Raw genomic sequence first — 24953 nt, 5'->3', positions numbered from 1 at the left:
CTTCACAGAAACGAAGAGAGGATAAACGGAAAAACCACCAGAACATTCTTGATAAGAATCTAAGAATGAAGCAGGTGTGAGTTTCTAAGTAAGACGAGTAAAAGGAACTCTTAATTGCTTTCAGAGAAATCAAACTGCTAGAATAGTTATCTGAATTGTTTACCCGGAACCTTCAACATTTGAAGACAGTTAGCATGAAAGAATGGGTCACAATCACACGTCGCCAAAACTTGTACTTCATTCAAGAGGCGTCTTGATGTTGTCAAGGGCAAAAAAAAAAAAAAGATTTATCACCAAGAATTTAATACATTTTTGTAATTGTGGCCAGTATTTAGTCTCTGGGTTATTCCATGTTTATAACTTAATTTCTGGACTAAATTGACTTCTATTTTTTAGTAGTTTTATTTTAATCATTACTTAGTCTGCTGTGTTTTCAGATTATACCTGTAACAGCCTATAATTTCTTAGGGTTAGAAACAGGACCAGTTTTACAAGGATGTGGACCCCAGGGCTGTTCTATCCCCTAGAGAGAAAATATTTTGCTAATGCAAATGACAGTACATTAATAGGTAGTTTCATACATAATTAGGTATGAACTGATAACAACAACTAACGATGGTAACGATGGTAATGGGGGCCCTGAGCTACTGCCCACATAAGCGCCCAGGTTAAAAATAATGGCAGAGCTTGTGTTCAAGAGTGACAAAATGTTAATCTTCATCTTTTTTTTTAACAAAATATATATTCAGTTTTTGCATATATAAAACATACATTCAAACACTCACAACAAACCCTCTGGGTATAACATAAAACAAACCAAGATTGAACTAAAATGGGAAAACAAAAAAATAACAGCATTGGTAATAAGGAAAAACCCCATTCAAATAAAGGAATAAAAAGTACACTTGCCTATAAGTAAATACATGTATAAGTATACAGATAAATAAATAAAGTTTCAATCTTCCGGCTCTAGTGCCTAGATAAAGATCACTCTCTTGATATTCTTAGGTGCTGTTCTTCTAGCTAATCTCCATCTTAATGAGCGACTCCATCTATCTATCGTAGTGCGGATGTTATGATGTTTGCTAAGTCTTTGTTTATCCTCGGTTCCAGGAAATACTTTACCCATAAGAAATGCAGCTGAACATCTCATCAAACACAACTGCAGGATTGGATCTGTTGACTTTTGACCTACTCTGCAGCATATCTGAATGTGAGTGTGTTCCTTTTAACTTAACCAGTCCTGCCACTTTTACCTAGTAAAGGGAGAGACAGGTGAGTGGGAGGGACTTTGGGACAAAACATCACAGCCATCAATCAGGTACACCCACAATCAAGATTTTAGCAGGTTTAAATCCGGGACATGCTAAACTGCTGAGCGCAGAAGGTACTGGCCTCAAGCATCTCTGGAGGGTTTGAACTTACAGCTTAAGGTATTTGCTTGTTATTCTGAAGTAGGTCAAATTAATGTGTGCAATGTGTCACATTGTGTTATTTAGTGGGAATTACACATGTATTTTTAAAAGAAAAAGTTTTGTATTTTTAATACAAAACTAACATATAAGTAAATTCTCAACAAAATTTAGGAGCTTAGAGTCAATAATTTCTTAATATTGATGAAAAAGTACTTGCTCCGCTGGCAGATTATTTTTACCTATAACATGGAAAAAATGTCTTTATGTCAAATGAACTAGAACTTTTTCATCAATATTATGGAATTATTGACTTAAAACAAGCCTGAAAAGTTACTTGTAAGTTAGTTTTATTTTAAGTGTGCTAAAATATTTGCATTAGAAACTAGACCAAAATACCTTAGTAAGATTTTGTGTTTTTACAGTGTAAAAAGTTAATTATCTGTACGCCCAGTTTGTGTTTATCTCTGTTTGTCTGTATTATGGTTAATGAAAGGTTAATCTTCTCTGATGTGACTACATGACTCTGTTTAGGGAAATTTGTGATATTTATTGAGTTTTATTTTGAAACATGCTTTTTTTCTGACCTTTTTCAAAGTAGTTTTAGCTGCACTATGACCGAAATTGAAAGTTAATATTTGATTTAGAGAAAACTTGGAAAAACTTGTGGTTTGTTATTTTTGAATTTGGTTCATTTGTGGTTTTTTAAACACACTGAAAAAAAGAGAATGGCGTTCCAAATTTTTAAAAATAGTTAATTTGTAGATAGTTAAGGGTAGAGTGCCTTCTCCGGGTTGGCGGGTGGGGGGGTTCCTGCCCCAAGTGGAGGAGTTCAAGTATCTTGGGATCTTGTTCACGAATGAGGGAAGAAGGGAGTGGGAGGTCGACAGGCGGATTGGTGCAGTGTCTGCCATCAAGAGGGCTCTCTACCGGTCCGTCATGGTGAAGAGAGAGCTGAGCCAAAAAGCGAAGCTCTCGATTTACCGGTCGATCTACGTTCCCACCCTCATCTATGGTCATGAGCTTTGGGTCATGACCGAAAGAATGAGATTGCGGATACAAGCGGCCGAAATGGGTTTTCTCCGTAGGGTGTCTGGGCTCTCCCTTAGAGATAGGGTGAGAAGCTCAGTCATCTGGGAGAGACTCAGAGTAGAGCCGCTGCTCCTTCACATCGAGAGGAGCCAGTTGAGGTGGCTCGGGCATCTGGTCAGGATGCCTCCTGGACGCCTCCCTGGTGAGGCGTTCCGGGCACGTCCCACCGGGAGGAGGCCCCGGGGAAGACCCAGGACACGCTGGAGGGACTATGTCTCTCGGCTGGCCTGGGAACGCCTCGGGATTCCCCCGAGGAGCTGGAAGAAGTGGCCGGGGAGAGGGAAGTCTGGGCCTCCCTTCTGAAGCTGCTACCCCCGCGACCCGACCCCGGATAAGCGGAAGAAAATGGATGGATGGATGGATGAATGGATGGATGGATGGATGGATGGGTGGATGGATAGTTAATTTGTTAAATGTAGTCAAATTAAGTTTGTCAAACTTAAATAATTATTATTTGTTTAACATGACAATTTAATAAACTTTATATACTTACCTGAATAAACATCATTGAATTACTTTGAACAAATCAACTAATTTTTTAAAGTTGTGCTGAACTGAAAAACTAAATTTTTCAGTTAAGGAGATTTGCATTAAACATAGTAACTACATTTATACTTAACCAGGCAGCTTATTTTAAAATTCCTTATATTGTCTATCCTCTGTTTTTATATCTGCAAAAATATTCTACTTTAATTAAAATCCATATTTGTGTCACACTAATGTTTCTCTATCAAAAGAACTGAAATCCTTTAGGAGTAATTTTTTTTTATAAAATAAAACTACTTTCTAAAATGTAACCAAGTCCAAACTGAGAAGTATTTAAAAACAGCAGTGCAACATCAAAACTGCAGGGGTTTGGGCGTGTTTGCAGACTGCAACCATTGTTGCAGAAAATATATACTCCGCCAAGACTGTCCACCAACAATGGGTACAGAAATTAGTCTCTCTTACATCATGGGGGTGGTGTCACTTACATTGGAAGCACATTTTCCCAACACTTAATGTCAGATTGGACAATATAAAGAAGCCAAGCTGGTGGAGGAAGTGTAATGATTTGGGTAAACATTTGGGTCTTGGGCGTGCCGTGGTGGCGTAGGGCGTAGCGCGACCCATATTTGGAGGCCTTGAGTCCTCGACGCGGCCGTCGCGGGTTCGACTCCCAGACCCGACGACAGTTGCCGCATGTCTTCCCCCCTCTCCTTCCCTGTTTCCTGTCAGCCCACTGTCACATAAGGGATGCTAGAGCCCACAAAAAAAAAACATTTGGGTCTTGCCATTCAGTTAGACTCTACCTTCACATGTACCACCTTGCTAATCATTGTTGTGGAGAATGTACACTCCACCAAGACTAGCTTTCACAGCAAAATTTGTTCACCAATGACTTAAGGGGATAAATGCTGACTCTAAAGTGATGTTGCCTCCAAATAAAACAGATTTTAATCCAGTGAAACATGTCAAGTCCGATCCATGGAGGCTCTACTTCTCTATTTACTAGAATTGAAGGATTTGCTGCAAAACCTTTTGAGCCAAATACCGTCCTACACCTTCAGTAGGATGGTATTGGAGTGGAGTCCATGTCTTGAGAAGGCTGGTGGTCATAATGTTATGCCTGATCTGTCTTCTTGCCTTGAAAATACCTTTGTGTCCCTTCAGTCAGGTGAAGCAGTTCATTCAGGTCTTCCCCTGTTTGAACTACCTTTATCAGCTGTGGTATTTGAGGCCGGGTTAACACTCAATCTCCTGAACACTATCAGAGCCAAACAAATGTATCTGTCTCTCAAAGAATGTACTTCCATCAGATCCTCAGATCTCAAAGTTTAAGAATGGCCAAAGAACATGTCCTCTCTTTTTTTGATGTCCTCCATTGAAGTTAACGTTTTGTACCGTCCTTTATGGTCTGAGCGGAGACAGGAAGTCAGATTTCTTCTGATAGAGACTCTGCCAAATCTGATGAGCTTGTCCAATTGTTTCCTAAACTGTACACAACGTGGAAGGGTGCTATCTTTATTATTACTGATGTTATTAATAAGGTCTGAGGTACAGCGAAGCACCATAAGGACTGTCCTTCTTATGTTTTCGGGTAGCTCATTGAGCTTGACAAGCTTTTAACCAATTTCTTAATCTCTACTGGTGATACACTGGATTACCTCAAATAAATAGAAATGTATGTATTCTTTTCACATTAATACTGCTTGTTTATCACCTTCTTTAGCAAAGAAAGAACATACTTTACAAGTAAAGAGAAGTTTTATTGGACATAATCAAATATCGAACACTGGAAGGAGGGTTGCTTTTGAAAGTCAGTAAAGATTTGCCATTTAAATATGAGATCTTTAGTAAGGAAGGAACATCGTCTGTCCAAAATGGAAACCTGGACTCATTAACCAGTAACTGTCAAGAGATCTCTGTCAATGAGTATGTAGGGGAAAGGTCAAACAAGACTTTAGGGTTAACACCAAGATTTTTCTTACAGAATTGCTTCAATTCAGGATATGAAAAATATTTAGTAAGAATTTGTTTTATATTGTTTTGCCCTTCAGTTATGTTCAAGACCCTATGTGTGCTTCCTCCCTTTCTTTCTCCATATAGCAGTTATACGTTTTACCCCAAAACACCAAATCTGAAAAGCAGTTGAATCTAGCTTACATATTAAAAAACCCTGTGATATTGTATATAATAAAAAATATTGGCAGGTTGCAGTATTCATACCTTATATATCTGGTACCTGTATATGTATTTGAACCTAATGTAAGTGAAAATGAAGGAGAGAATCTAGCCTCACTTCATTCCTGAAGGTTTTTTGAACATCCTAATCTGATCTGAGATAAATGTTTGGTACAAAACTCCAGTATGCCATGCTTTACTATATTTAGATGTTTTTTTACTAACCCTTAATTTTCCCTAATCAGATTTTTAGGGATTAGGAATTTTCATAGTTGAATGGCAGCTACAATGGCCTGTTTCATGCATGTGTGTCAATGTAGGGGAAAGGTCATTCAAGACTGTAGGGTTAATATTAAGATGTTTCTTGCAGAATTGTTTCATGTTGACTTCAAAACTCCAATGTGGTTCACAATACATTTAGTCATTCATTCAAACATTCACATGGTGTTGGTGGCAAGCTACATTATAGCCACTGCTGGGTTTTGGAAGTTCGACTTTCTGACCACCACCAGCAGACAAGGTGGTTGGAGTGTCCTAAGGTCACAACAACTGACCTTCTGCTTTCTGGGGAGAAACTGTCTAACTCATGCCTGTCCTTTAGTTTTGTTTCAGGATGTCTTTATACGGCAGTTTTTTGACTGAAGACCAGGTCACATGCTCTATATGCCTGGATGTGTTCACCAATCCTTCATCCACACCATGTGGCCACAGTTTCTGCATGGCCTGCATCACCAGATACTGGGAAGGATCTCAGGTGAGTGACTGTTGAAGCTTCCTTCAATCGACTTTTATTTCTTCATTTTTGTTCTTTAAATTTTCTTGTCAAAGATAGAGCTATGTAGCATTTTTCTTTCTAGTGTGTCGTACTGACTTAAATAAAGCACTAAAAGGACCAGTTATCAAACCACTTAAAACCAGAAAAAAAAATTAAATGTTGGTCAGCACTTAAAAGAAACTCATTTTAATGTTAGGATCAAAACAGAAAAATAGATGAAAACCAAAGTTCAAACTTCTTAGAATTATAAGTCTTAGGAGCATAAGTCCTTTTGTGGACGGCCATCCGTGGGAACCTGTAATTACAACATTCCTTCTGCAGAATTCTGAATGAAACAAGGGTCAAGGTTTAACTTTAAGGTTTAACTGTAAAGATGTTTGGATCCAGCGCTCCTGAGCAAGGAGCAGGCTTTCTCTCTGCCAGTGAGAGAAGAAGGGTCACACACTTTGTCCACCCCAATGTTGCAGACACTGACAACGGAGAGAAAGAGGTTGTCCTAGTCTTAGGGTCATAAGTTCCCCATGACATAACAGAGTTTCACTCCTGAAACTCCTCTTCTTGTAGCTGGAACCAAAGTAGACCGAGGCAGTTCCTTTGTTGAATCAAACAGCTTCTTGTTGTCAGTCCTTCGTGACTGGAGGTACAACAGTCACAAGGGCTATATTTCAACTGTTTGATCATTCTTCCATCTTCATTACCTTTTCATTTGTCTACTGCCGTTTCCGATATGATCTCTTTCTCCTGGACATCCTTTCACCTATTCCATCATCCTCTTCCAGGTTTGCCAGTGTCCTTTATGTAAGAAAACCTTCCAGAATCGACCAGACCTCCAGATCAACAGGACTCTGCGAGAGATAACTGATCAGTTCAAATCTGTGAAAGGTGGAGGATCAGTGAAGGACAAGAAGGGAAAAAAGATGGGACACAAAAATCACAACTTTATGGCAGAACTAAAAATGAAGCTGCCAAAACCTCTGCCCAAGAACATGGTAGCTCTGACCGGCACAGCTCAATCCCAGGGTAAGTAATCGAAAGGGTTTGGACCGAATCAACCAGGCTATGCAAAACGTAATCACATGTTGATGATACGCACGGCTATAATAAACAAGTTGAAGAGGTTGCAAACTAGCATAGACCACACAACTTATAAAAATGGAGAGGGTTCCCCCCTCTGACCTGGAGGTTTGGACTAATACATTTTTCAAAGTTTCATGCCTCTGGTAAGGCACAGATAAAACAGTGGATGGGAGCATTTGCTACGTCAGAACTTATTTGGCAAATGCATTTCCATTTCCTTTCAGCACATTAATTACGTTTCAGAAAAAAAACTAAGAAAGTGTAAAACCTTTGTTGCGAAACTGATAAAATTATTTTGAATCTTAACATCTAAATCAATCTTTTCTTATGCAATATTTCAAAAAACGCATTGAAAAGTTTGACAGAAACATGGCAAGTGATTGAGAAGCTGATTTGTTATGTATTTACTAGAAATGCGACCCTCATGGTGGCAGCATGTTGTAGCTCTGTTACGTCAGTTATGATTTGTTCTTATTAACTTTTGCTCATCTTTTTTTTGGTTGAGGCCTTGGTTTTTTTAGGTCAATTTTTCCCATGGTTTCGACGCTGTGCAGGTGCAAGAATTTTTCCTCTTATTTTGTTACATTTAGACAGTTGCCATGGTGCGTAACCATGGCCACAAGCCTTTTTTCCCCTCTCTAACAACTGGGAGCAACTGCCTACAATCTCAAAAGCTCAAATACTGTAATACATGTCGTTTGACTCCAAGATGATATTAGTTACAACATTTATTTTTCCTTTGGAATGAATAAAATAAAAACACTGAAAGGAGATAATGATCACATCAAATAAAAAATCATGGGGTGAAAAAATGTTTAGGGTCAGAAATATGAGGAGAAACAAGAGAACAGCAACATGAAGATTTCTCCTTTATACAATAACCTTGTTGTTCTGGTTGGTTTCGTAACAAACGCACCTGTGAGGGCTGCCAAGTTCAGGTCATTTCACATTATGCAGGAGATTAATGACTGTCCCGTCAGGGAATGATGGAGCGATAATGGAGCAATGTAGGAATGTTGAAATGCCGTCCAAGAAATGAAATGTTGATTGTCAGATTCTGTTTTCTTAAATAATAAAAATATATTACCTATTAAAAAGGACCTAACAAAGTTTTTCTGGGGTTTCTTTTGGCAGCGCTTTCTTTCCCATCTCTGTCCACGTCAACTTTGCACCAGAATGGCACAAGCACAATGGCTTTATCGGTACCGAACCGCTGCGGGTCTTCCAGTCTGGAGCACAGCCCCGATCATAATCTTAACCATCTGCATCCTCATTTCCCTCATATGATGTCCCACGCCAAAGGTCGCAGAAGGTTCACTCTGAGTGGAGCGGCCAGTAGCAATAATGTCCCTCTCTGCGAAGTCCATAACAGAGGAATATTGGTAAAAGAATCAGTTAACTTTGTATTTCATTCACATATTCTCCGTATTATTTTATATATTAATATAGAAACTACAGAACAAACATGTACTGTGTTTTAAATACTAGTTGTTTCCTTACAGACATCTTCTGTTTTTGCTTATTGTTGCATTTAAATGTTTAAAATCATCAAACACGTTTAAATATCCCATTTTTTAGAAGCGTTTTAATTCAGCCACATCCAGGGGGTTTTAACACAGGGAGTCTCTTCAGAGCATCTAATTCTAGAATTTGACTAGGCCACTTTGTGTTTTTTTTATTTTTAACCGGTAAGAAGCTGGACTTGCTGGTGTGTCATGCATCATTTTCCTTACAGACTATTCCATGTTTTTTCTGTTTGCAGTTCACTAGGGTTCCAAAGCCTTAGAAATAACTTTTTAGAAACCATTTCCAGGTTTTCTAGTTCCAGAGAAACGTGACACATATCCAACGACCCAATTCTGATCTTTTCACCCCTTCACCCCCCCAAAGAAATCTGATTTGTTCCACTTCCATATATGGTACTAAGAGAAATCTGATTTATATCTGAACAGACTCAAATAATGACTGAAAATAATAATAATTATGAAATTATGAATGAAAAACGACAAAAGAAAAAAACTGAAGAAGTCTGTAATGCAGTGAATACATTTTAGCAGCACTGTAACCCTTCCTCTTTCTGCTTTCAGCTTTACTGTAAATCCGACCAAATGTGCATCTGTCCTGAATGTGAGATCGAAGACCACAATGATCATGACACCGTCACTGTTGAGGCCGAGTGGATGGAAACTAAGGTAAGAAATAACTGCTTCTGCTGTTGTTGGGACTGACTTAAAATGACTGGAAAAGATGAACAGCGGTTGCTCAAGAAAGTGCAAGTGACGACAGACACCAGCAATTTGCTTATGCAAAGTCTGAGGTTAGAAATTTCCATTTTAAAACTTATCTTTTCACTGCTGATCATACCAGGGTGAAGGACACGACACCCTTGTGCACTGCAAAAACACAAAATTACACCATTTGAAATAAGACAAAACTAACTTAGAAGTAATTTTTCGGTAAAATATAAGAGCTTGTTTTAGTGGACAATTCCTTAATTTTGATGAAAAAGTTCTAGTTCCATTTGCAGATTAGTTCACTTACAACAAGACATTTTCCCATATTAGTGAAACAATATGAGCAGAACTAGTATTTTTATATCAATATTAAGGAATAACTGACTTAAAACAGTTCCTATATTTTGCTGAAAAGTTACACGTCAGTTAGTTTTGTTTTATTTCAAATGTGCTAATATATTTGCACTAGAAAATAGATAAAAATTTTGTATTTTTGCAGTAATTTAGGCTTTAAATCAGCTTCATGACATCATGGAAGCTTAAATCTTTTTCCCCATTAAAGCACAAGTTCTTAAACCATAAAACAGATGATTGGATTATACAGTAAATCACAAGACAGAAGTGTTAAAGGGACAGTTCTGTTTAGAGGTTATAATAAGTCCATGTCTTATAGTCACTAGCTCTCGGTGTAAATGAAAAGTAATTGTTCCTGAAGGCTGAATCCAAAATAAGATTCTAAAAACTCAAACCTCAAAGTGACTTTATAAACTTTTAAATCACCTTTACTCACTCCATTGGCTCTTTTGTGCCTACTTTTGGTAGGCACCAGTTTTTCTGAAAGTTTTATGGTTGTAAATTCAAGCTAGCAGCCATGTTTCTTTCAGTGTTTCAGCTGTTTTACAGTTTTCTGGAAATTTATCTGAAAGGAAGGTTGTTATGACAACAGCAGATCTTTAATGTATTGTGGTGCTGAGCCGTTCAGTGATTTATAAATGTTCTTCAGGTGATAGAAGGCCGACTTTGTAACCGTCTTTATGTGGCTGTGAAGGTTCATGTCAGAGTTCATCTCTAGTTTCCAGCTGAAATAACTGAAGCTGTTCATTGACTCAAGATCGTTCCTCCTTTGGTCCAAAGATAATAACTAATAAATCGGTGATTAGTTCAGTCACCTGGAGGCATCATAATGTAGAGCTGTGTGTCATCTGTGTAGTTTTGATAGCTAATATTATACTTGTTGTAATCTGAGCAAGTGGGAGCATTTAGGAATGTAGTTCATCAAACACATCACTATTATACACTTTTATTAATAATGAAAAACCTCAGGTAGTAGGATGAGATGCAAAGTCTGTAATCCCAGAAATTAACTTTAAAAATAACTAATATAGGAGAAATCAGTGCCATAATGACAGTAGAGGCTCTAGTGAGTGTAATTCCTGTCTGGATGTGTTTGCAGATGCTGCTGAGAGACTCTGAGCAGGACATCCAGGACATGATCAGCGACAGGAGGAGGAAGATCGAGGAGATCAGGGAGTCTGTGACAGAACTGGAGGTAAAACAAGCTTACACAAACACAACCTGCACAATTTAAGGTTAAAATTACATCTTCTTAAACAATTTTAGCTTTTTTTAAATTATACAAAAAGTTATATTACCTCTTATAATAAAACATGTTCTCATATGTTTTTAAAAAATATTTTTATACCTTTTAAACTTCTCCCCTCACAAAAACACCAAAATTACCAACTACATTTATCTTTTGTACAGTTTCTCAAATTTTGCCTTTCTTTTTGATATGCTGTTAAATTTTATGAACTAGTTTAAACAATTATAATTTTTATTTTTTTCTTCTTACCTGTTCAGGACATATTTTGACACACTTGTGATCTGTATCTATAATAGCGATACATTTAATTTAGTAGTATTAATTCTTACTAATTCTCTTTCTTTGGAATTGTCCTTTTTTTAAAAAAAAAAAAGTCTTACTAAAGTCTGTTTGTAAATTTTAAATATATAATTCTGCTATTTTAAAGTCAAATTAAACCCTAGTTCCAGTGTTAATTGCCAACCAAGTTTTACCATAACCTTCAGTTTCTAACTCTTTTTCTAAATCCCTTTCAACCCTCAGATGGCGGTGGAGCGGGAGACGTCGGGCACTGTGTGCCTCTTCTCGGCGCTGGCCTCCGCCATCGAGCGGTCCCAGGCGGAGCTGATCGAGGTGATGGATAACAGCCGCAGGTCAGCGGAGAATCAGGCCAACGCCATGATCCATCAGCTGGAGAGGGAGATAGAAGAACTCGAGAGCAGAGAAGCTGCTCTCACTGAACTCGCCATGTCAGAGGATCACATTCACTGCGTCAAGGTTAGTCAGAACTTAAGGTTGGTTTAATTAGAAAACTCTGGATGTTTCTTTATTAATTTGTAAATGTTCCTCAGACTTTTCCCAGCCTGTCCACACCTCCAGTCACCAAAGACTGGTCCGGAGTGTCGCTGAATACCGACCTGGGAACGGCAGCCATCTACAGACCTTTGGCAGCTACGGTGGAAAAGTTCCAGCGAGATCTAAAGAATATTCTAGAAAATGGTTAGTAAACGCAAAACATGAAGAGCCCAGACATTTGTTAGTTTTACAACTGTATTTATTTTTTATTTTATTTATTTCAAACATGATAGTTCTATAAAATCATGCACAAGAACAAGGAATGCAAAAGACACACATTTTTGTACAACAGTACACAAAAATATGAGCACAACCCTTTTAGATCCAAAAGAGATTAACTTCTTTCATGGTAACAAAGAGCAGGTTTACAAATATGATTAAATTGTGAAACTGTTGTAAAATAATTTTAATGAATTAAACTTCAGCTTCACTCATAAAACAGATGTGTTAAAAACAACACATGACGTGTTAAATTTTAACACATGCCGAATCTGCTCAGGGACAACACGTGTGTCGTTATTGACACAACTATTGTGTCATTGAAATCAACACAAACATGTGTTAAAATGTGTCATTTTGACAAACATGTGTAAAATTTGTTCTCATAGCTGGAGATGATGACTTCTTCATGAAGCAGAGCAATGCTAATCTCGTACCAGGCTTAGAGACAAAAGACCAGAGAAATAACAAAACTAATTTGTTAGTGAAATGATAAGACACTCTGTATAATATACAATGCAGTACAAACATATTTTTGTACTGCATTGTATCATTTATAAAGTCATTAAATTCTGCCACAATACAGTAATAATAATTGCATTTTTAGATGAAGTAAAAATTGTTACAAATACTAAACAAAAAAATTTGAAAACCATTTTAGAAGAAAAAAATGCTGGAAACTATCATTGAGAGGAATTACACAATCTGCTGTCAGCAGGGAATAAATTCTGCCTGACAAACACAGATTAACACAAAAATGTGTTGAAATATTCAACACATTCAGTGTATTATAATGTTGTCCAAATTTTAACACATTGTGTGTTAAAATAAACACAAAATGTGCATTAAAGGTGGTGACACATTTTTTGAGTTATTTTTCAACACATCTGTTTTTAGAGTTTATTGTTTCCAGCTCCTGAAGCACTTTGTTGTTTTTATTCAGGTTTTCCTTCTCCAGTATTGGAAGCCAGTGGACAGACAAAACCCAGTGAGTTCTTACTCTTGGTTTAAATAAACAGGGTTGCAACACTTCATTTAATCAGATAAATAATGTTTTCCTCACAAGAACCTTTACAATTTATGGTGATTTGTAACGTGTGAATGTTTGTTTGTTTCTCCTGCAGGAGAAAAGAAGATGAAGGAATTTGCACGTATGTAAAATTTAATTCATAACATCTACATTTCATTGTTTGCTATATATTTTACTTAAATAAAAGCAAATAACTGGAATAAAAGCAAAATCTCTTTCTTTATGCAGGTACGTATAGCTTCAGCTAAATGTTGCCCAGGCTGTGCTGGCACGTTAAAAATATATCTCCAAAAACATGTTTCTAAAAATTTTTTCCCTACCTTATTTTCTTCCCATTCCAGATTTTATATTGGGCTAAGTTTTCATATAATTTCTTGAATAAACAAAAAGTTAGTATAGCTTAACCTGAGAAATAGCAGTTTGCTACCAGTTAGTCAGCTGGAAAACAAATGTAAAATTGATTCATTCAAATTTTTAATGAAAATTGTTACGACCAAGCAGAAGCTAGTCTTAGAATCAAGTAGAATCATAAAATCGTACAATTAAATGCATTCCTTCCTAAGAGCCAAAATTGAAATGCAAACTTTACCAAAGAAATTTCAATAACTTTTTATATTAACTAGCATAACAATGGCATAAATTAGCATGATTAAGTGAGTTTAGGCCAAGATTGTTAGTAATTAATTTTCATTTCATGTTTTTTTCAACACAGTGAACGTCACCCTGGATTCCAGCACGGCCCATCCCAGATTGATCCTGTCAGGAGATTTGAAAAGTGTGAGCTTGCTGATCAGTGATTTCAACATTTAATAACTAACTCATGTTTTATTTTTATATTTTAGAAAATATGTCTAATAATCCTTTTTTTATGCAGGTTTGGTGTGGGGACCGATACCACCACGTTCCAGAAACTCCAGAGAGGTTCGACAAAGTGGTCTGTGTCCTGGGAAGAGAAGCAATCTCCCATGGGAAACATTACTGGGAGGTAATAGGCTGTTACAACAAAACAAAAATCACCATTTTTAATGAAATTGAGAACCTTGTACTCTCTAAAAAGTTACATGCTGCTTTTCAGAACTTATCTGAAAAATAAAGATCACTTCCAGGAACTTACAGGATACTTCCCATAACATTTTCTACAAGCATCATGATTTATGTTACTTTCATTGAATTTACACTGTTACTCTGACAGTTTAAAGGTTCTTACAGCTTACTGACTCTTAGTGGTTACTCTCTAGAAACTAAATGAGAAAACCATCTTACTGACTGTATAAGCTAAAATAAAAATGTTAAAAAGTATGTTCTGGGGCGTGCCGTGGTGGCGTAGTGGTTAGAGCGACCCGTATTTGGAGGCCTTGAGTCCTTGACGCGACCATCGCGGGTTCGACTCCCGGACCCGACGACATTTGCCGCATGTCTTCCCTCCTCTCCTTCCCCATTCCTGTCAGCCTACTTTCGTAAAAAGGGACCTAGAGCCCACAAAAGACCCCCTGGAGGGGTAAAAAAAAAAAAAAAAAGTATGTTCTGAGTAAGAACCAACCTACAAGCGTTGAGAAAGTAGCACCTCACATTTTGTAAATTTAATCTTTAACTTTCTTGAAAGAAACTGTCAAGTATAAGCGTTTCATTTCAGTCAATATCAATAATTATTGATTCATTTTTTTCTTTAAAATATCTGAAATACTGCCAAACTGGGGGACGTTACCTTTCTTGTTTTATCCAGATTTTATTCTATGCTGATTTTTACTTTTAGGCAGTTATGAGGCAAAACCTTAACCTGCTGCTGTGGCAGTTACTCAACAGGTCGTTGCTAGGTAACCAAAGAATGAGTGAGTTGCTAGGTAACCAAAGAATGAGAGTTACCAACCATAAGAGATTGAGCAGCTAAAGCCTTTCCTCTACCTATCTCCCAGAATGCTGTGCGGTTCTGGCTCAGAGTGTATTATCCATTGATATTGATCATGTGTCTGTCATCTTATATATTGTTACTGATTTATTGTCCATCTGTATTTGTAACAGTACAACATTTGTGACTAGAAATAGATGTAAACTGTCAACATTACTGGCTGGATGGTTTTGTTCCAAGCTGCAGTCTTTCAGGATTTGCTCTGTTTGATGACGCAACATGTTGTGCTTCCTGTGAACAGGTGGAGGTGAACGGGAAAACGGACTGGGATCTGGGCGTGGTCAGACAGTCCGTCAACAGGAAGGGGAAGATCGATTACACCCCACACAACGGCTTCTGGTTCCTCAGCTTAAGAGACAAGTGAGTTTAATTCGATAAGATCTTCTAAGAAATAGATAAAATACATGCTTAAAGGTTTATATTTTCAAAAGGTACTTTTAATCTAATGAAAGAACCAAACTGGAGTGCGTAGGTTCACTTTGGTGAATATCACTAATGTCAATAAATATTGCAACAATAAAGAAGTTTCCGATAATTCTTTTTTTTTAAATTACGAGAATAAAGTCATATTAGCAGAAGAAAATTGTAAAAATACTAAAAAAAATAGAAAGCTTTGATAGAGTTATGAAGTTCTTGTCAAGTACATAATTATTTCTTTGAAATAGACCCAATCATTTGCTCAATTGTTTCAAAGTTCTGCTACTAATAATAATAATTTGATGCTAATGTGTTAAAAAATTAATTACTTCTTTATTTGGAAAACTGATACCAAAAATATAACTTCACAATAGTGCTCATTTTCATTTTATTTTTTATTTTTTAATTTTTTGTGCAGGACTTAAAAATACTACTTCATTTTACTAATATTACAACTTTATTTTAATAATATTATGACTTTATTCTCATCACATTACAACTTTATTGTCTTAAGGCATTTTTCCTATATTATTCCAACTTTATTCTGGTAATGTTATGACTTTATTCTCATTATTATGACTTTTTACTCGTATTATAACGGGAACTTTTTCACGTTAAAACCCTGAATCTGACTGTGTGTCCACTCTTTCCATCATGGCTCTATAGGCAGGCAGTCATAAGAAAATATAATTGTTTTCTTCTTTGCCCTCAGACACAAATACGCCTTTCGCTCTGAGCCTTGCACAGAAGTAGAGATGAAACTTCGACTTCATAAGATTGGAATATTTGTGGACTATGAGAAAGGAGAGGTGAAAACGATACAAAACCTTTTTTTACTTTAAGAAACTCATCAATCCAACGACTAACGGTTGGATACGCTACTTTACTGCTAAGTTAGATAACTGTCCTTTATCTTTTCTTTTTCCCACAGGTATCCTTTTACAACGTCGATGCCAAAGTCCACATCTACACTTTCTATGACATCTTCACTGAAAACCTCTTCCCCTTCTTCAGCCCCTGCACCAACAAATCAGGAAGAAACGAAATGCCCCTGATCATCACTCCTGTACACATGGAGTAAAAGCTAACGTGTTTCTAAAGTTCCTCAGATACTTCAGAATGGGTTTTGTTCATTTTTTTTTACAGCTTTTTCCACATTACTAGAAATCTAATGTGATAATTTAATACTGAAGAACGGATTGACTTCCTGGAATCCCAGGACTGAACCCGAATGACAATTATTGTTTTTCTTTGTTGTTGTTTCTTCAAAAAACAAGCTAGCCTCACGTGAGAGGTTCAGAATGTGGAAAAGGACAATTATTTCTGACTTCATTTGGTTTTCAGTTCTTGTACCATATTTTATCCCTTCTGTTTACTTAACACAAATTTACTTTATTTGTAATATACCTTTAAATATTTACAGCAGAGGAAAAACAGTATGGCTGCTGCTGAAACTGTTGTGTAAAGAACATTTTTCATAATATTTAGTATCGTAATTTTTGTTTAAACGCCACATTCTGTTACATTAAATGGAGAATTTAGATGTTTTTTAAGTGGGGTTCTGTTGAGAGGTTATTAGCTGATAACAACTTACCTTCAGTCTCTAGTCATACAGAATGACAAGAGATTAGATGCTAAAGCTAACTGCTATTCTCCCGTGAGCAAGAGTAAGAGGATATCTGCCATCTTGAAATTACCTATGACTAATAAAAAAATTTATTAGTTTGCACACTTAAACTAATATGCTAATAGCAGGGCTAATTGTTTTGTTTATCAATTTTTGCTAACTTTGGAAATGTTTAGTGCATTTTCCCTTGAGTAAATTTTTCCAGATAAATTTTAAAGCACTAATTTACTTTGCTGTTTTGTAAACGTTCAGTTAAATAAAATTTGACATCTGTGTTGAAGTTTTAGTTTTTTGACTGTTAAGTATTCTTGAAATAGTTAAATGCTTATGTTCATGCTCTTATTTTGAAGTGGATGAAGGCCATTTACGCAGCAGTTCTGTTAACTCTCCTCATTCTTTTTCCACCCCAGAAATGTTATTGAGCAAGTGGGAAGTATAAACAAATGAACAAATGAGGAATACATAAAAATACAAAACTCACATGGGTAAACAACTAGGGGTGTTACACAAAAATATGCAAAAAATCCAAAAATATGAATTATTTTAGAGCTTCCTCATGTTCTCATTACACATGGTAATTATCAACATGGTTGAAATATATGTTTCAAATAGTCAATATTTTATTGCTGATATCTTGAATTGGGGTCTCCATACAAGAGATACCTTAATAATTAACTAATAATGTCATAAACTAATTTTCAGATATCTGGAATGTAAGTATGGTGAAGCTAATTTTATGTTAACGCGGCCTGCCATAAAATACACAGTCAGAGCAAAGTCAGATTATCAATTCTTCAACATATATTTGTTTAACTAAATGTAAAAACTAAACCCTGGCGGCTGCTGGGGTAATGACACAACTGGGGGAAACACTGACACTTTAGTCAAAACTCGTTTTAAATATTTAGAATGCAATAGTAAAGAGTCAGACGAAAGCGATCGTATGCTAAACTCAAATTAATTTTCACCTTCGTAGCAGAGAGACAACACCAATATGCAGGTAGCCACTGATGAGATGACTTAGATCAGTGGTTCTTAACCTTTTTTGAGGTACCAAACCCTCCAGTTTTATATGCACATTCACTGAACCCTTCCTTAGTGATAAGTAAAATATGATTTTTTTTCCAAATTCAAGACATATTTATACGTTTTTTTACTGGTGCACAAAATGAGCCATGCATGAACTTCGCCTTGCTCAAAGAACAAAACCAACACAGTGCATGAACTCACAACAAATTACGGTATTACTTTATTCAGACCCCCAAAATATTTTTTTTACTACTTTACTAATTAAAAATAAATTTGGATTTTTTTGAAGAATTAAAATTTTTTTAATAACTTAATTTTTTTTTATTTTAAATTTAATTAGTTTTTTGTCAATCCACAAAATACTTTTTTGGAGCCAGAATATAGCCTGTTCCTATTTTTTTGTAAGTTTTCTATTTGCTTTATGAAATTTTCATCAGACTCTGCAACTCCAACCTGCATTTTGGTTCTACCTCAAAACATTAAATAATGACATAGACAAAACGCTGCAGGAAATAGAAGCAAAAGAAAAAATGCTGCAAATAGTAAAAACAGCAACTATCAAACGCTGCAAACTTGCACCACACAATGAAAATGCTCCAGATGTTGAACAAATCCAACAACATAAGGGACCAGACCCTGAGTATAGTCAGGATTTCAGGATTTTAATAAGATTTGCTGAAGAAATTTGAAGGAAGAAAGAAAAGTTGCTCTATGTTTAATGTCTTTTTCAAATGGCCAGTTTTCTGCAATAGTACATCAGCATATTTGTGTAATACTAGCCACTCCAGCCCTACGACAGACTGTCGATTGTCCAGGGTGACCCGGCCCCTTGCCTGAAACGTTTGCTGAGGCACCGGCACCTCTCCCGACCCCACTAGCAGTTAACTAGCATCCCCAGAACCAGAACCAAACATGGAGAAGCAGCATTCAGCTTCTATGCACCACAAATCTGGAACACACTTCCAGAAAACTGCAAAACAGCCAAAAACACTGAGTTCTTTTAAATCTAGACTAAAAACCCACCCAATTAGAGCTTATTTTGAAACATAATCAATAAAACATTGATCAAAATTTTTCTATGACCGCATTTTCTGACATATGACACACAGGCTCAACAACTTAATTCCAGGGAATGGAAAATTAACATTTTTGAAGAACTGCAGTTCTTCAAAAACTGCTGGGATACTTGGGGCTCTTCACCATCCTCCGTTTCACCGATCGTCATTCCCTCCATTGTCATTACAGCACGGCGAGCTTGTTCATTGAATCCTTCGAATGCCATTTCACTGCACTTTAGATAGTAGAACACCTTAATGAGACCTGGCTTCCCCAAGGTCCATAATGTTGTGATGATCTCATCCAGTACTTGCTCCATGTCCACTTTCTTTTCACGTCTAGATAGGTTGTCTCTAGATGCTTATTTTATCTCCTGGCTGGCTCGCCAAGATTTTACATTATCTGTTTTTCTTTTACAGTCTAACCATAAAGCTTTGATAATTAGAAATGACTCCCAAATTGTGTCCAAATGCTGTGAATTGATTTTATAAAGTGTTTCAGGGAGCAAAAGCAGATTTAATAATTATTGTTTTTCAGATATTTGTGATTCAGCTCTAAAATGTAAAAATAGTCAGAGATCAGAAACAACTTTTAGGTTTTATTCTTAACATGTGAAACTGAAAAATACATATTGAACTCGCCACATTGAGTTTAGGAACCTTTCAGTAATTTCTCAAAGAAACAATGCTTGAACAGTTTAAAAACAGAAAAAAGCTCAGAAGAAAAACATTGAAATACAAATCAGTCAAGACTCTGAAACTTTGCAATTTAAATCAAGGCATTTGAACAGATTGTTTGTTCTCAGGTGCTCAGGTGTGACTTTATGATGTTTGTTTTTGAGTTCTCAGAGAAGGATTTTGCCTAAATAATGGCTGTCTAAAGTGCAGCGTGGGGTTCATTTGTGGCTTCTGAACAGATTATATGTGGCCCCCACTTCTGAAAAGTTTTATTTCACATTACAAAAAGTTTGTTCACCACTGACCTGAATGTGTTGCACATCATGTTCTTAGTGCTTGATTAATCAAACATGTTTCACATATCAGGATTAATAAGTTAATTATTTATTCGAGAAAATGAAATCAGCAACAATTTAGAGCTGACTGCCACCAATGTTAGCAGAATGATAATGACACTGAAACTGGACCAAACCCAACATTGTCACCATGTAAGATGTAACTCAGTATGAGCTAAAGGCTACCAATATGCTAATTAGTTATTTGCAAGGCAAACAATGAGAGCTACCACAATGCTCAACATTTGCATCAATAATTTAAATAAACGCAAAGTTAGTGTTAGGAAAAATATTATCTAAGTTCATTTACTTATGAGTTTATTTGAAAGGTTATGTTTTCATAGTATTACTCTGTGTGTTGTTTACTTGACTCCTTTCTTTTATGGTACATTATTAACTGTTTTTGGATGTTTGCTTGAGGGTTAGAAATGTTTACATATGCTTGTGTTATCAGCTGCTTTTGTCTTTAAGTGTCTGTGTTATCAGCTGCCTGTGAAACTGACTTGTAACGGTCAGCCTTATGCCCTTGTAAGGGCATGTCCACAGAAGGTCCCAGAACATCTTGTGGTAAAGGTTATTGATCAATTGTTTGTGTGACTGTGTGAAAAAGCCCAACCTCTTTCCTTGTAATCATAATAAAAGGCAGTTGGGGACTGAGAGCTGGCAGAGTTGACCCCAGACAGTGTGTGATGGCGGTTCTCCGTGTCGGGCTCTGCTCCCCTCTTCTGCAGTAAAGCAGTTTATGTCTCTGGTTGATTCTTTGCAGGTTGGGAACCAAAATAGACCCAAAAGTTAGTTTGCACAAAGTTAGTTCACATCAGGTAATTAATCCTCAAACCACATTTTAATTTACTGTTACATGTAGACATTAACATCCAAGCAGATAAGAGACGAGGTTTTAGTGCTTTTATCTCCTTTCTAAGGTAATTCTGACCTTCATCAATAAAAAAAAAAGATTTCTGTCACTTGATCCAAATCTCTGCAGCAAGACTCTAAAGAGAAACAAACAGAAGAGCTCTCAATTTTCCTGTTTTCATTTCTTTCAACTGGTTCATTTTTAAATCCTGACTAACTTTCAAATTTGTACATGTGAGGATATAATATGATGAAAGAAATTATACCAAGAGAGGTAAAAAAAATTTTTTTTAAAGGAAAGTAAAAATAAACATTAACAAAGAGAAAGTATTTTGTAAGTTGACCTCTTTGAGCTTTACATCACGTTATGATGTTTTCCCCTTGTCTAAAACACAACTGGAGTGTTGCTTTGATTCTTTCATGCACATTTAAATCCTTTAATCTCCATGGCAACCGTTCAGCTGTGCAAAACGCCTAGAGGGACCCAACTGCAATTTCCAAGCTTCAAAGCTTAGACCCCATGGAGCAACCCTCCCCCACTCAGCTCCTTCAGGCTAGCCAGCAGCAATTAGCAAACATCTGGTGTAACAGCGCATCAGCTGACTTCAATATATGATGAAAGTGGGAGCAAGTCGGCAGAGCACAAATGGAGAATAAGAAGAAAAAACCATCAATTTCTGAAAAAATATTGATTTTCATTTTATTTTTATTTTTTGTTTTGTTTTTTGTGAAATATACACCAAATACTTTACATGGCAGTTTTAGAGATTTAGTAAACTTTATGTTTGTATTCGGAGGGAATGCTCAGCTTATATCAGTGGCACTAAAAATCCACTGAGACACAAAAACTGTCCAGAAGAGATGAATAATTAACCCTGTAGGAAACTAAAAATAGATTTATTGTTTCTCACAGTTTGGAAAGAAAACGTTATTTTCTCCTCCATGGGCTGCCACCTTATCGTGGTGGAGGGGTTTGAGTGTCCCAATGATCCTAGGAGCTATGCTGTCTGGGGCTTCATGCCCCTGGTAGGGTCACCCAAGGCAGACAGGTCCTAGGTGAGAGACCAGACAAAGAGCAGCCCAAAGACCCCAATGATGAAGGAAAACTTTGGACTTGGTGTTCCCTCGCCCGGACGCGGGTCACCGGGGCCCCACTCTGGAGCCAGGCCTGGAGGGGGGGCACGATGGCGAGCGTCTGGTGGCCGGGCTTTTACCCATGGAGCCCGGCCGGGCTCAGCCCGAAGAGGAAACATGGGCCCCCCCTCCCATGGGCCCACCACCCGTGGGAGGGGCCAAAGGGGTCGGGTGCAGTGTGGGATGGGTGGCAGCAGAGGGAGGGGACCCTGGCGGTCCGATCCTCGGTTGCAGAAACTGGCTCTTGGGACGTGGAATGTCACCTCTCTGGTGGGGAAGGAGCCGGAGCTAGTGCGTGAGGTCGAGAGGTTCCGGCTAGAAATAGTCGGTCTCACCTCGACGCACGGCTCTGGTTCTGGAACCAGTCTCCTTGAGAGGGGCTGGACATACTTCCACTCTGGAGTTGCCCAAGGTGAGAGGCGTCGGGCAGGAGTGGGCATACTTGTTGCTCCCCATCTCGGCGCCTGTACGTTGGGGTTTACCCCGGTGAACGAGAGGGTAGCATCCCTCCGCCTACGGGTGGGGGGACGGGTTCTGACTGTCGTTTGTGCTTACGGGCCGAACGACAGTTCAGATTACCCACCCTTTTTGGAGTCCTTAGAGGGGGTACTGGAGAGTGCTCCTCCTGGGGACTCCCTTGTTCTGCTGGGGGACTTCAACGCTCACGTGGGCAATGACAGTGAGACCTGGAGGGGCGTGGTTGGGAGGAACGGCCCGCCCGACCTGAACTCGAGCGGTGTTCTGTTGCTGGACTTCTGTGCTCGCCATGGATTGTCCATAACGAACACCATGTTCAAGCATAAGGGTGTCCATATGTGCACTTGGCACCAGGACACCCTAGGCCGCAGTTCGATGATCGACTTTGTCATCGTTTCATCGGATCTGCGGCCGTATGTCTTGGACACTCGGGTGAAGAGAGGTGCGGAGCTGTCCACTGACCACTACCTGGTGGTGAGTTGGCTCCGGTGGTGGGGGCGAAAGCCGGTCAGACCTGGCAGGCCCAAACGTGTTGTGAGGGTCTGCTGGGAACGTCTGGCGGAATCCCCTGTGAGACGGAGCTTTAACTCCCATCTCCGGCAAAACTTCGAACACGTCCCGGGGGAGGTGGGGGACATGGAGTCTGAGTGGACCGTGTTCCGTGCCTCCATTGTCGAGGCGGCCGATCGGAGCTGTGGCCGCAAGGTTGTCGGTGCCTGTCGCGGCGGCAACCCTCGAACCCGCTGGTGGACACCTTCGGTGAGGGATGCCGTCAGGCTGAAGAAGGAGTCCTATCGGGCCTTTTTGGCCTGTGGGACTCCGGAAGCAGCTGATGGGTACCGGCGGGCGAAGCGGCATGCGGCTCGGGCGGTTGCTGAGGCAAAAACCCGGGCGTGGGAGGAGTTTGGAGAGGCCATGGAGAAAGACTTCCGTACGGCTTCGAGGCGATTCTGGTCCACCATCCGGCGTCTCAGGGGGGGGAAGCGGTGCAGCACCAACACTGTTTATAGTGGGGATGGTGTGCTGCTGACCTCTACTCGGGACGTTGTGGGCCGGTGGGCAGAGTACTTCGAAGACCTCCTCAATCCCACCAACATGCCTTCCACTGAGGAAGCGGAGCCTGGGGACTCTGGGTTGGGCTCTCCAATCTCTGGGGACGAGGTCGCCGAGGTGGTTAAAAAGCTCCTCGGTGGCAGGGCCCCGGGGGTGGATGAGATCCGCCCGGAGTTTCTTAAGGCTCTGGATGTTGTAGGGTTGTGTTGGTTGACGCGACTCTGCAATGTCGCATGGACATCGGGGGCAGTTCCCCTGGATTGGCAGACTGGGGTGGTGGTCCCCCTGTTCAAAAAGGGGGACCGGAGGGTGTGCTCCAATTATAGAGGGGTCACACTCTTAAGCCTCCCTGGCAAGGTCTATTCAGGGGTCCTGGAGAGGAGGGTCCGTCGGATAGTCGAACCTCGGATTCAGGAAGAGCAGTGTGGTTTTCGTCCTGGTCGTGGAACGCTGGACCAGCTCTACACCCTCGGCAGGGTCCTGGAGGGTGCATGGGAGTTCGCCCAACCAGTCTACATGTGTTTTGTGGACCTGGAGAAGGCGTTCGACCGTGTCCCTCGGGGAGCCCTGTGGGGGGTTCTCCGGGAGTATGGGGTACCGGGCCCTTTGATACGGGCTGTCAGGTCCCTGTATGACCGGTGTCAGAGTCTGGTCCGCATTGCCGGCAGTAAGTCGGGCTCGTTTCCGGTGAGAGTTGGACTCCGCCAGGGCTGCCCTTTGTCACCGATTCTGTTCATCACTTTCATGGACAGAATTTCTAGGCGCAGCCAAGGTGTTGAGGGGATCCGATTTGGTGGCCTTAGGATCTCATCTCTGCTTTTTGCAGACGATGTGGTCCTTTTGGCTTCATCAGATCGTGATCTGCAGCTCTCGCTGGAGCGGTTCGCAGCCGAGTGTGACGCGGCCGGGATGAGGATCAGTGCCTCCAAATCCGAGGCCATGGTCTTGAGCCGGAAAAGGGTAGAGTGCCTTCTCCGGGTCAGGGGGGGTGTCCTGCCCCAAGTGGAGGAGTTTAAGTATCTCGGGATCTTGTTCACGAATGGGGGAAGAAGGGAGCGGGAGATCGACAGGCGGATTGGCGCAGCGTCTGCTGTCAAGCGGGCGCTGTACCGGTCCGTCGTGGTGAAGAGAGAGCTGAGCCAAAAAGCGAAGCTCTCGATTTACCGGTCGATCTACGTTCCCACCCTCATCTATGGTCATGAGCTTTGGGTCATGACCGAAAGAACGAGATCGCGGATACAAGCGGCCGAAATGGGTTTTCTCCGTAGGGTGGCTGGGCTCTCCCTTAGAGATGGGGTGAGAAGCTCAGTCATCCGGGAGGGACTCAGAGTAGAGCCGCTGCTCCTTCACATCGAGAGGAGCCAGTTGAGGTGGCTCGGGCATCTGGTCAGGATGCCTCCTAGACGCCTCCCTGGTGAGGTGTTCCGGGCACGTCCCACCGGGAGGA

The 24953-nt window shown here is 39.5% G+C and overlaps 1 protein-coding gene across 1 annotated transcript; it reads left to right on the top strand.

Annotated features, from left to right (window-relative positions):
- Positions 1 to 1338: 1338 nt before the first annotated feature.
- LOC116733028 (E3 ubiquitin-protein ligase TRIM39) lies at positions 1339 to 17170 on the top strand. Its single transcript, XM_032583674.1, has 15 exons — positions 1339 to 1433; positions 5770 to 5922; positions 6723 to 6963; positions 8155 to 8402; positions 9108 to 9212; positions 10708 to 10803; positions 11380 to 11613; positions 11688 to 11835; positions 12854 to 12898; positions 13035 to 13061; positions 13653 to 13717; positions 13815 to 13925; positions 15088 to 15206; positions 15976 to 16072; positions 16195 to 17170. The coding sequence occupies exons 2-15, from the start codon at positions 5782 to 5784 to the stop codon at positions 16342 to 16344; spliced, it is 1827 nt and encodes a 608-aa protein (XP_032439565.1). The 5' UTR covers positions 1339 to 1433; positions 5770 to 5781; the 3' UTR covers positions 16345 to 17170.
- Positions 17171 to 24953: the final 7783 nt, after the last annotated feature.

Source organism: Xiphophorus hellerii, chromosome 14 (genome assembly GCF_003331165.1).
Source record: "Xiphophorus hellerii strain 12219 chromosome 14, Xiphophorus_hellerii-4.1, whole genome shotgun sequence".
Taxonomy (NCBI): Eukaryota; Metazoa; Chordata; class Actinopteri; order Cyprinodontiformes; family Poeciliidae; genus Xiphophorus; species Xiphophorus hellerii.
The sequence above is the reverse complement of the archived record's forward strand: the minus strand, read 5'-3'. Positions and strand labels throughout refer to the sequence as shown.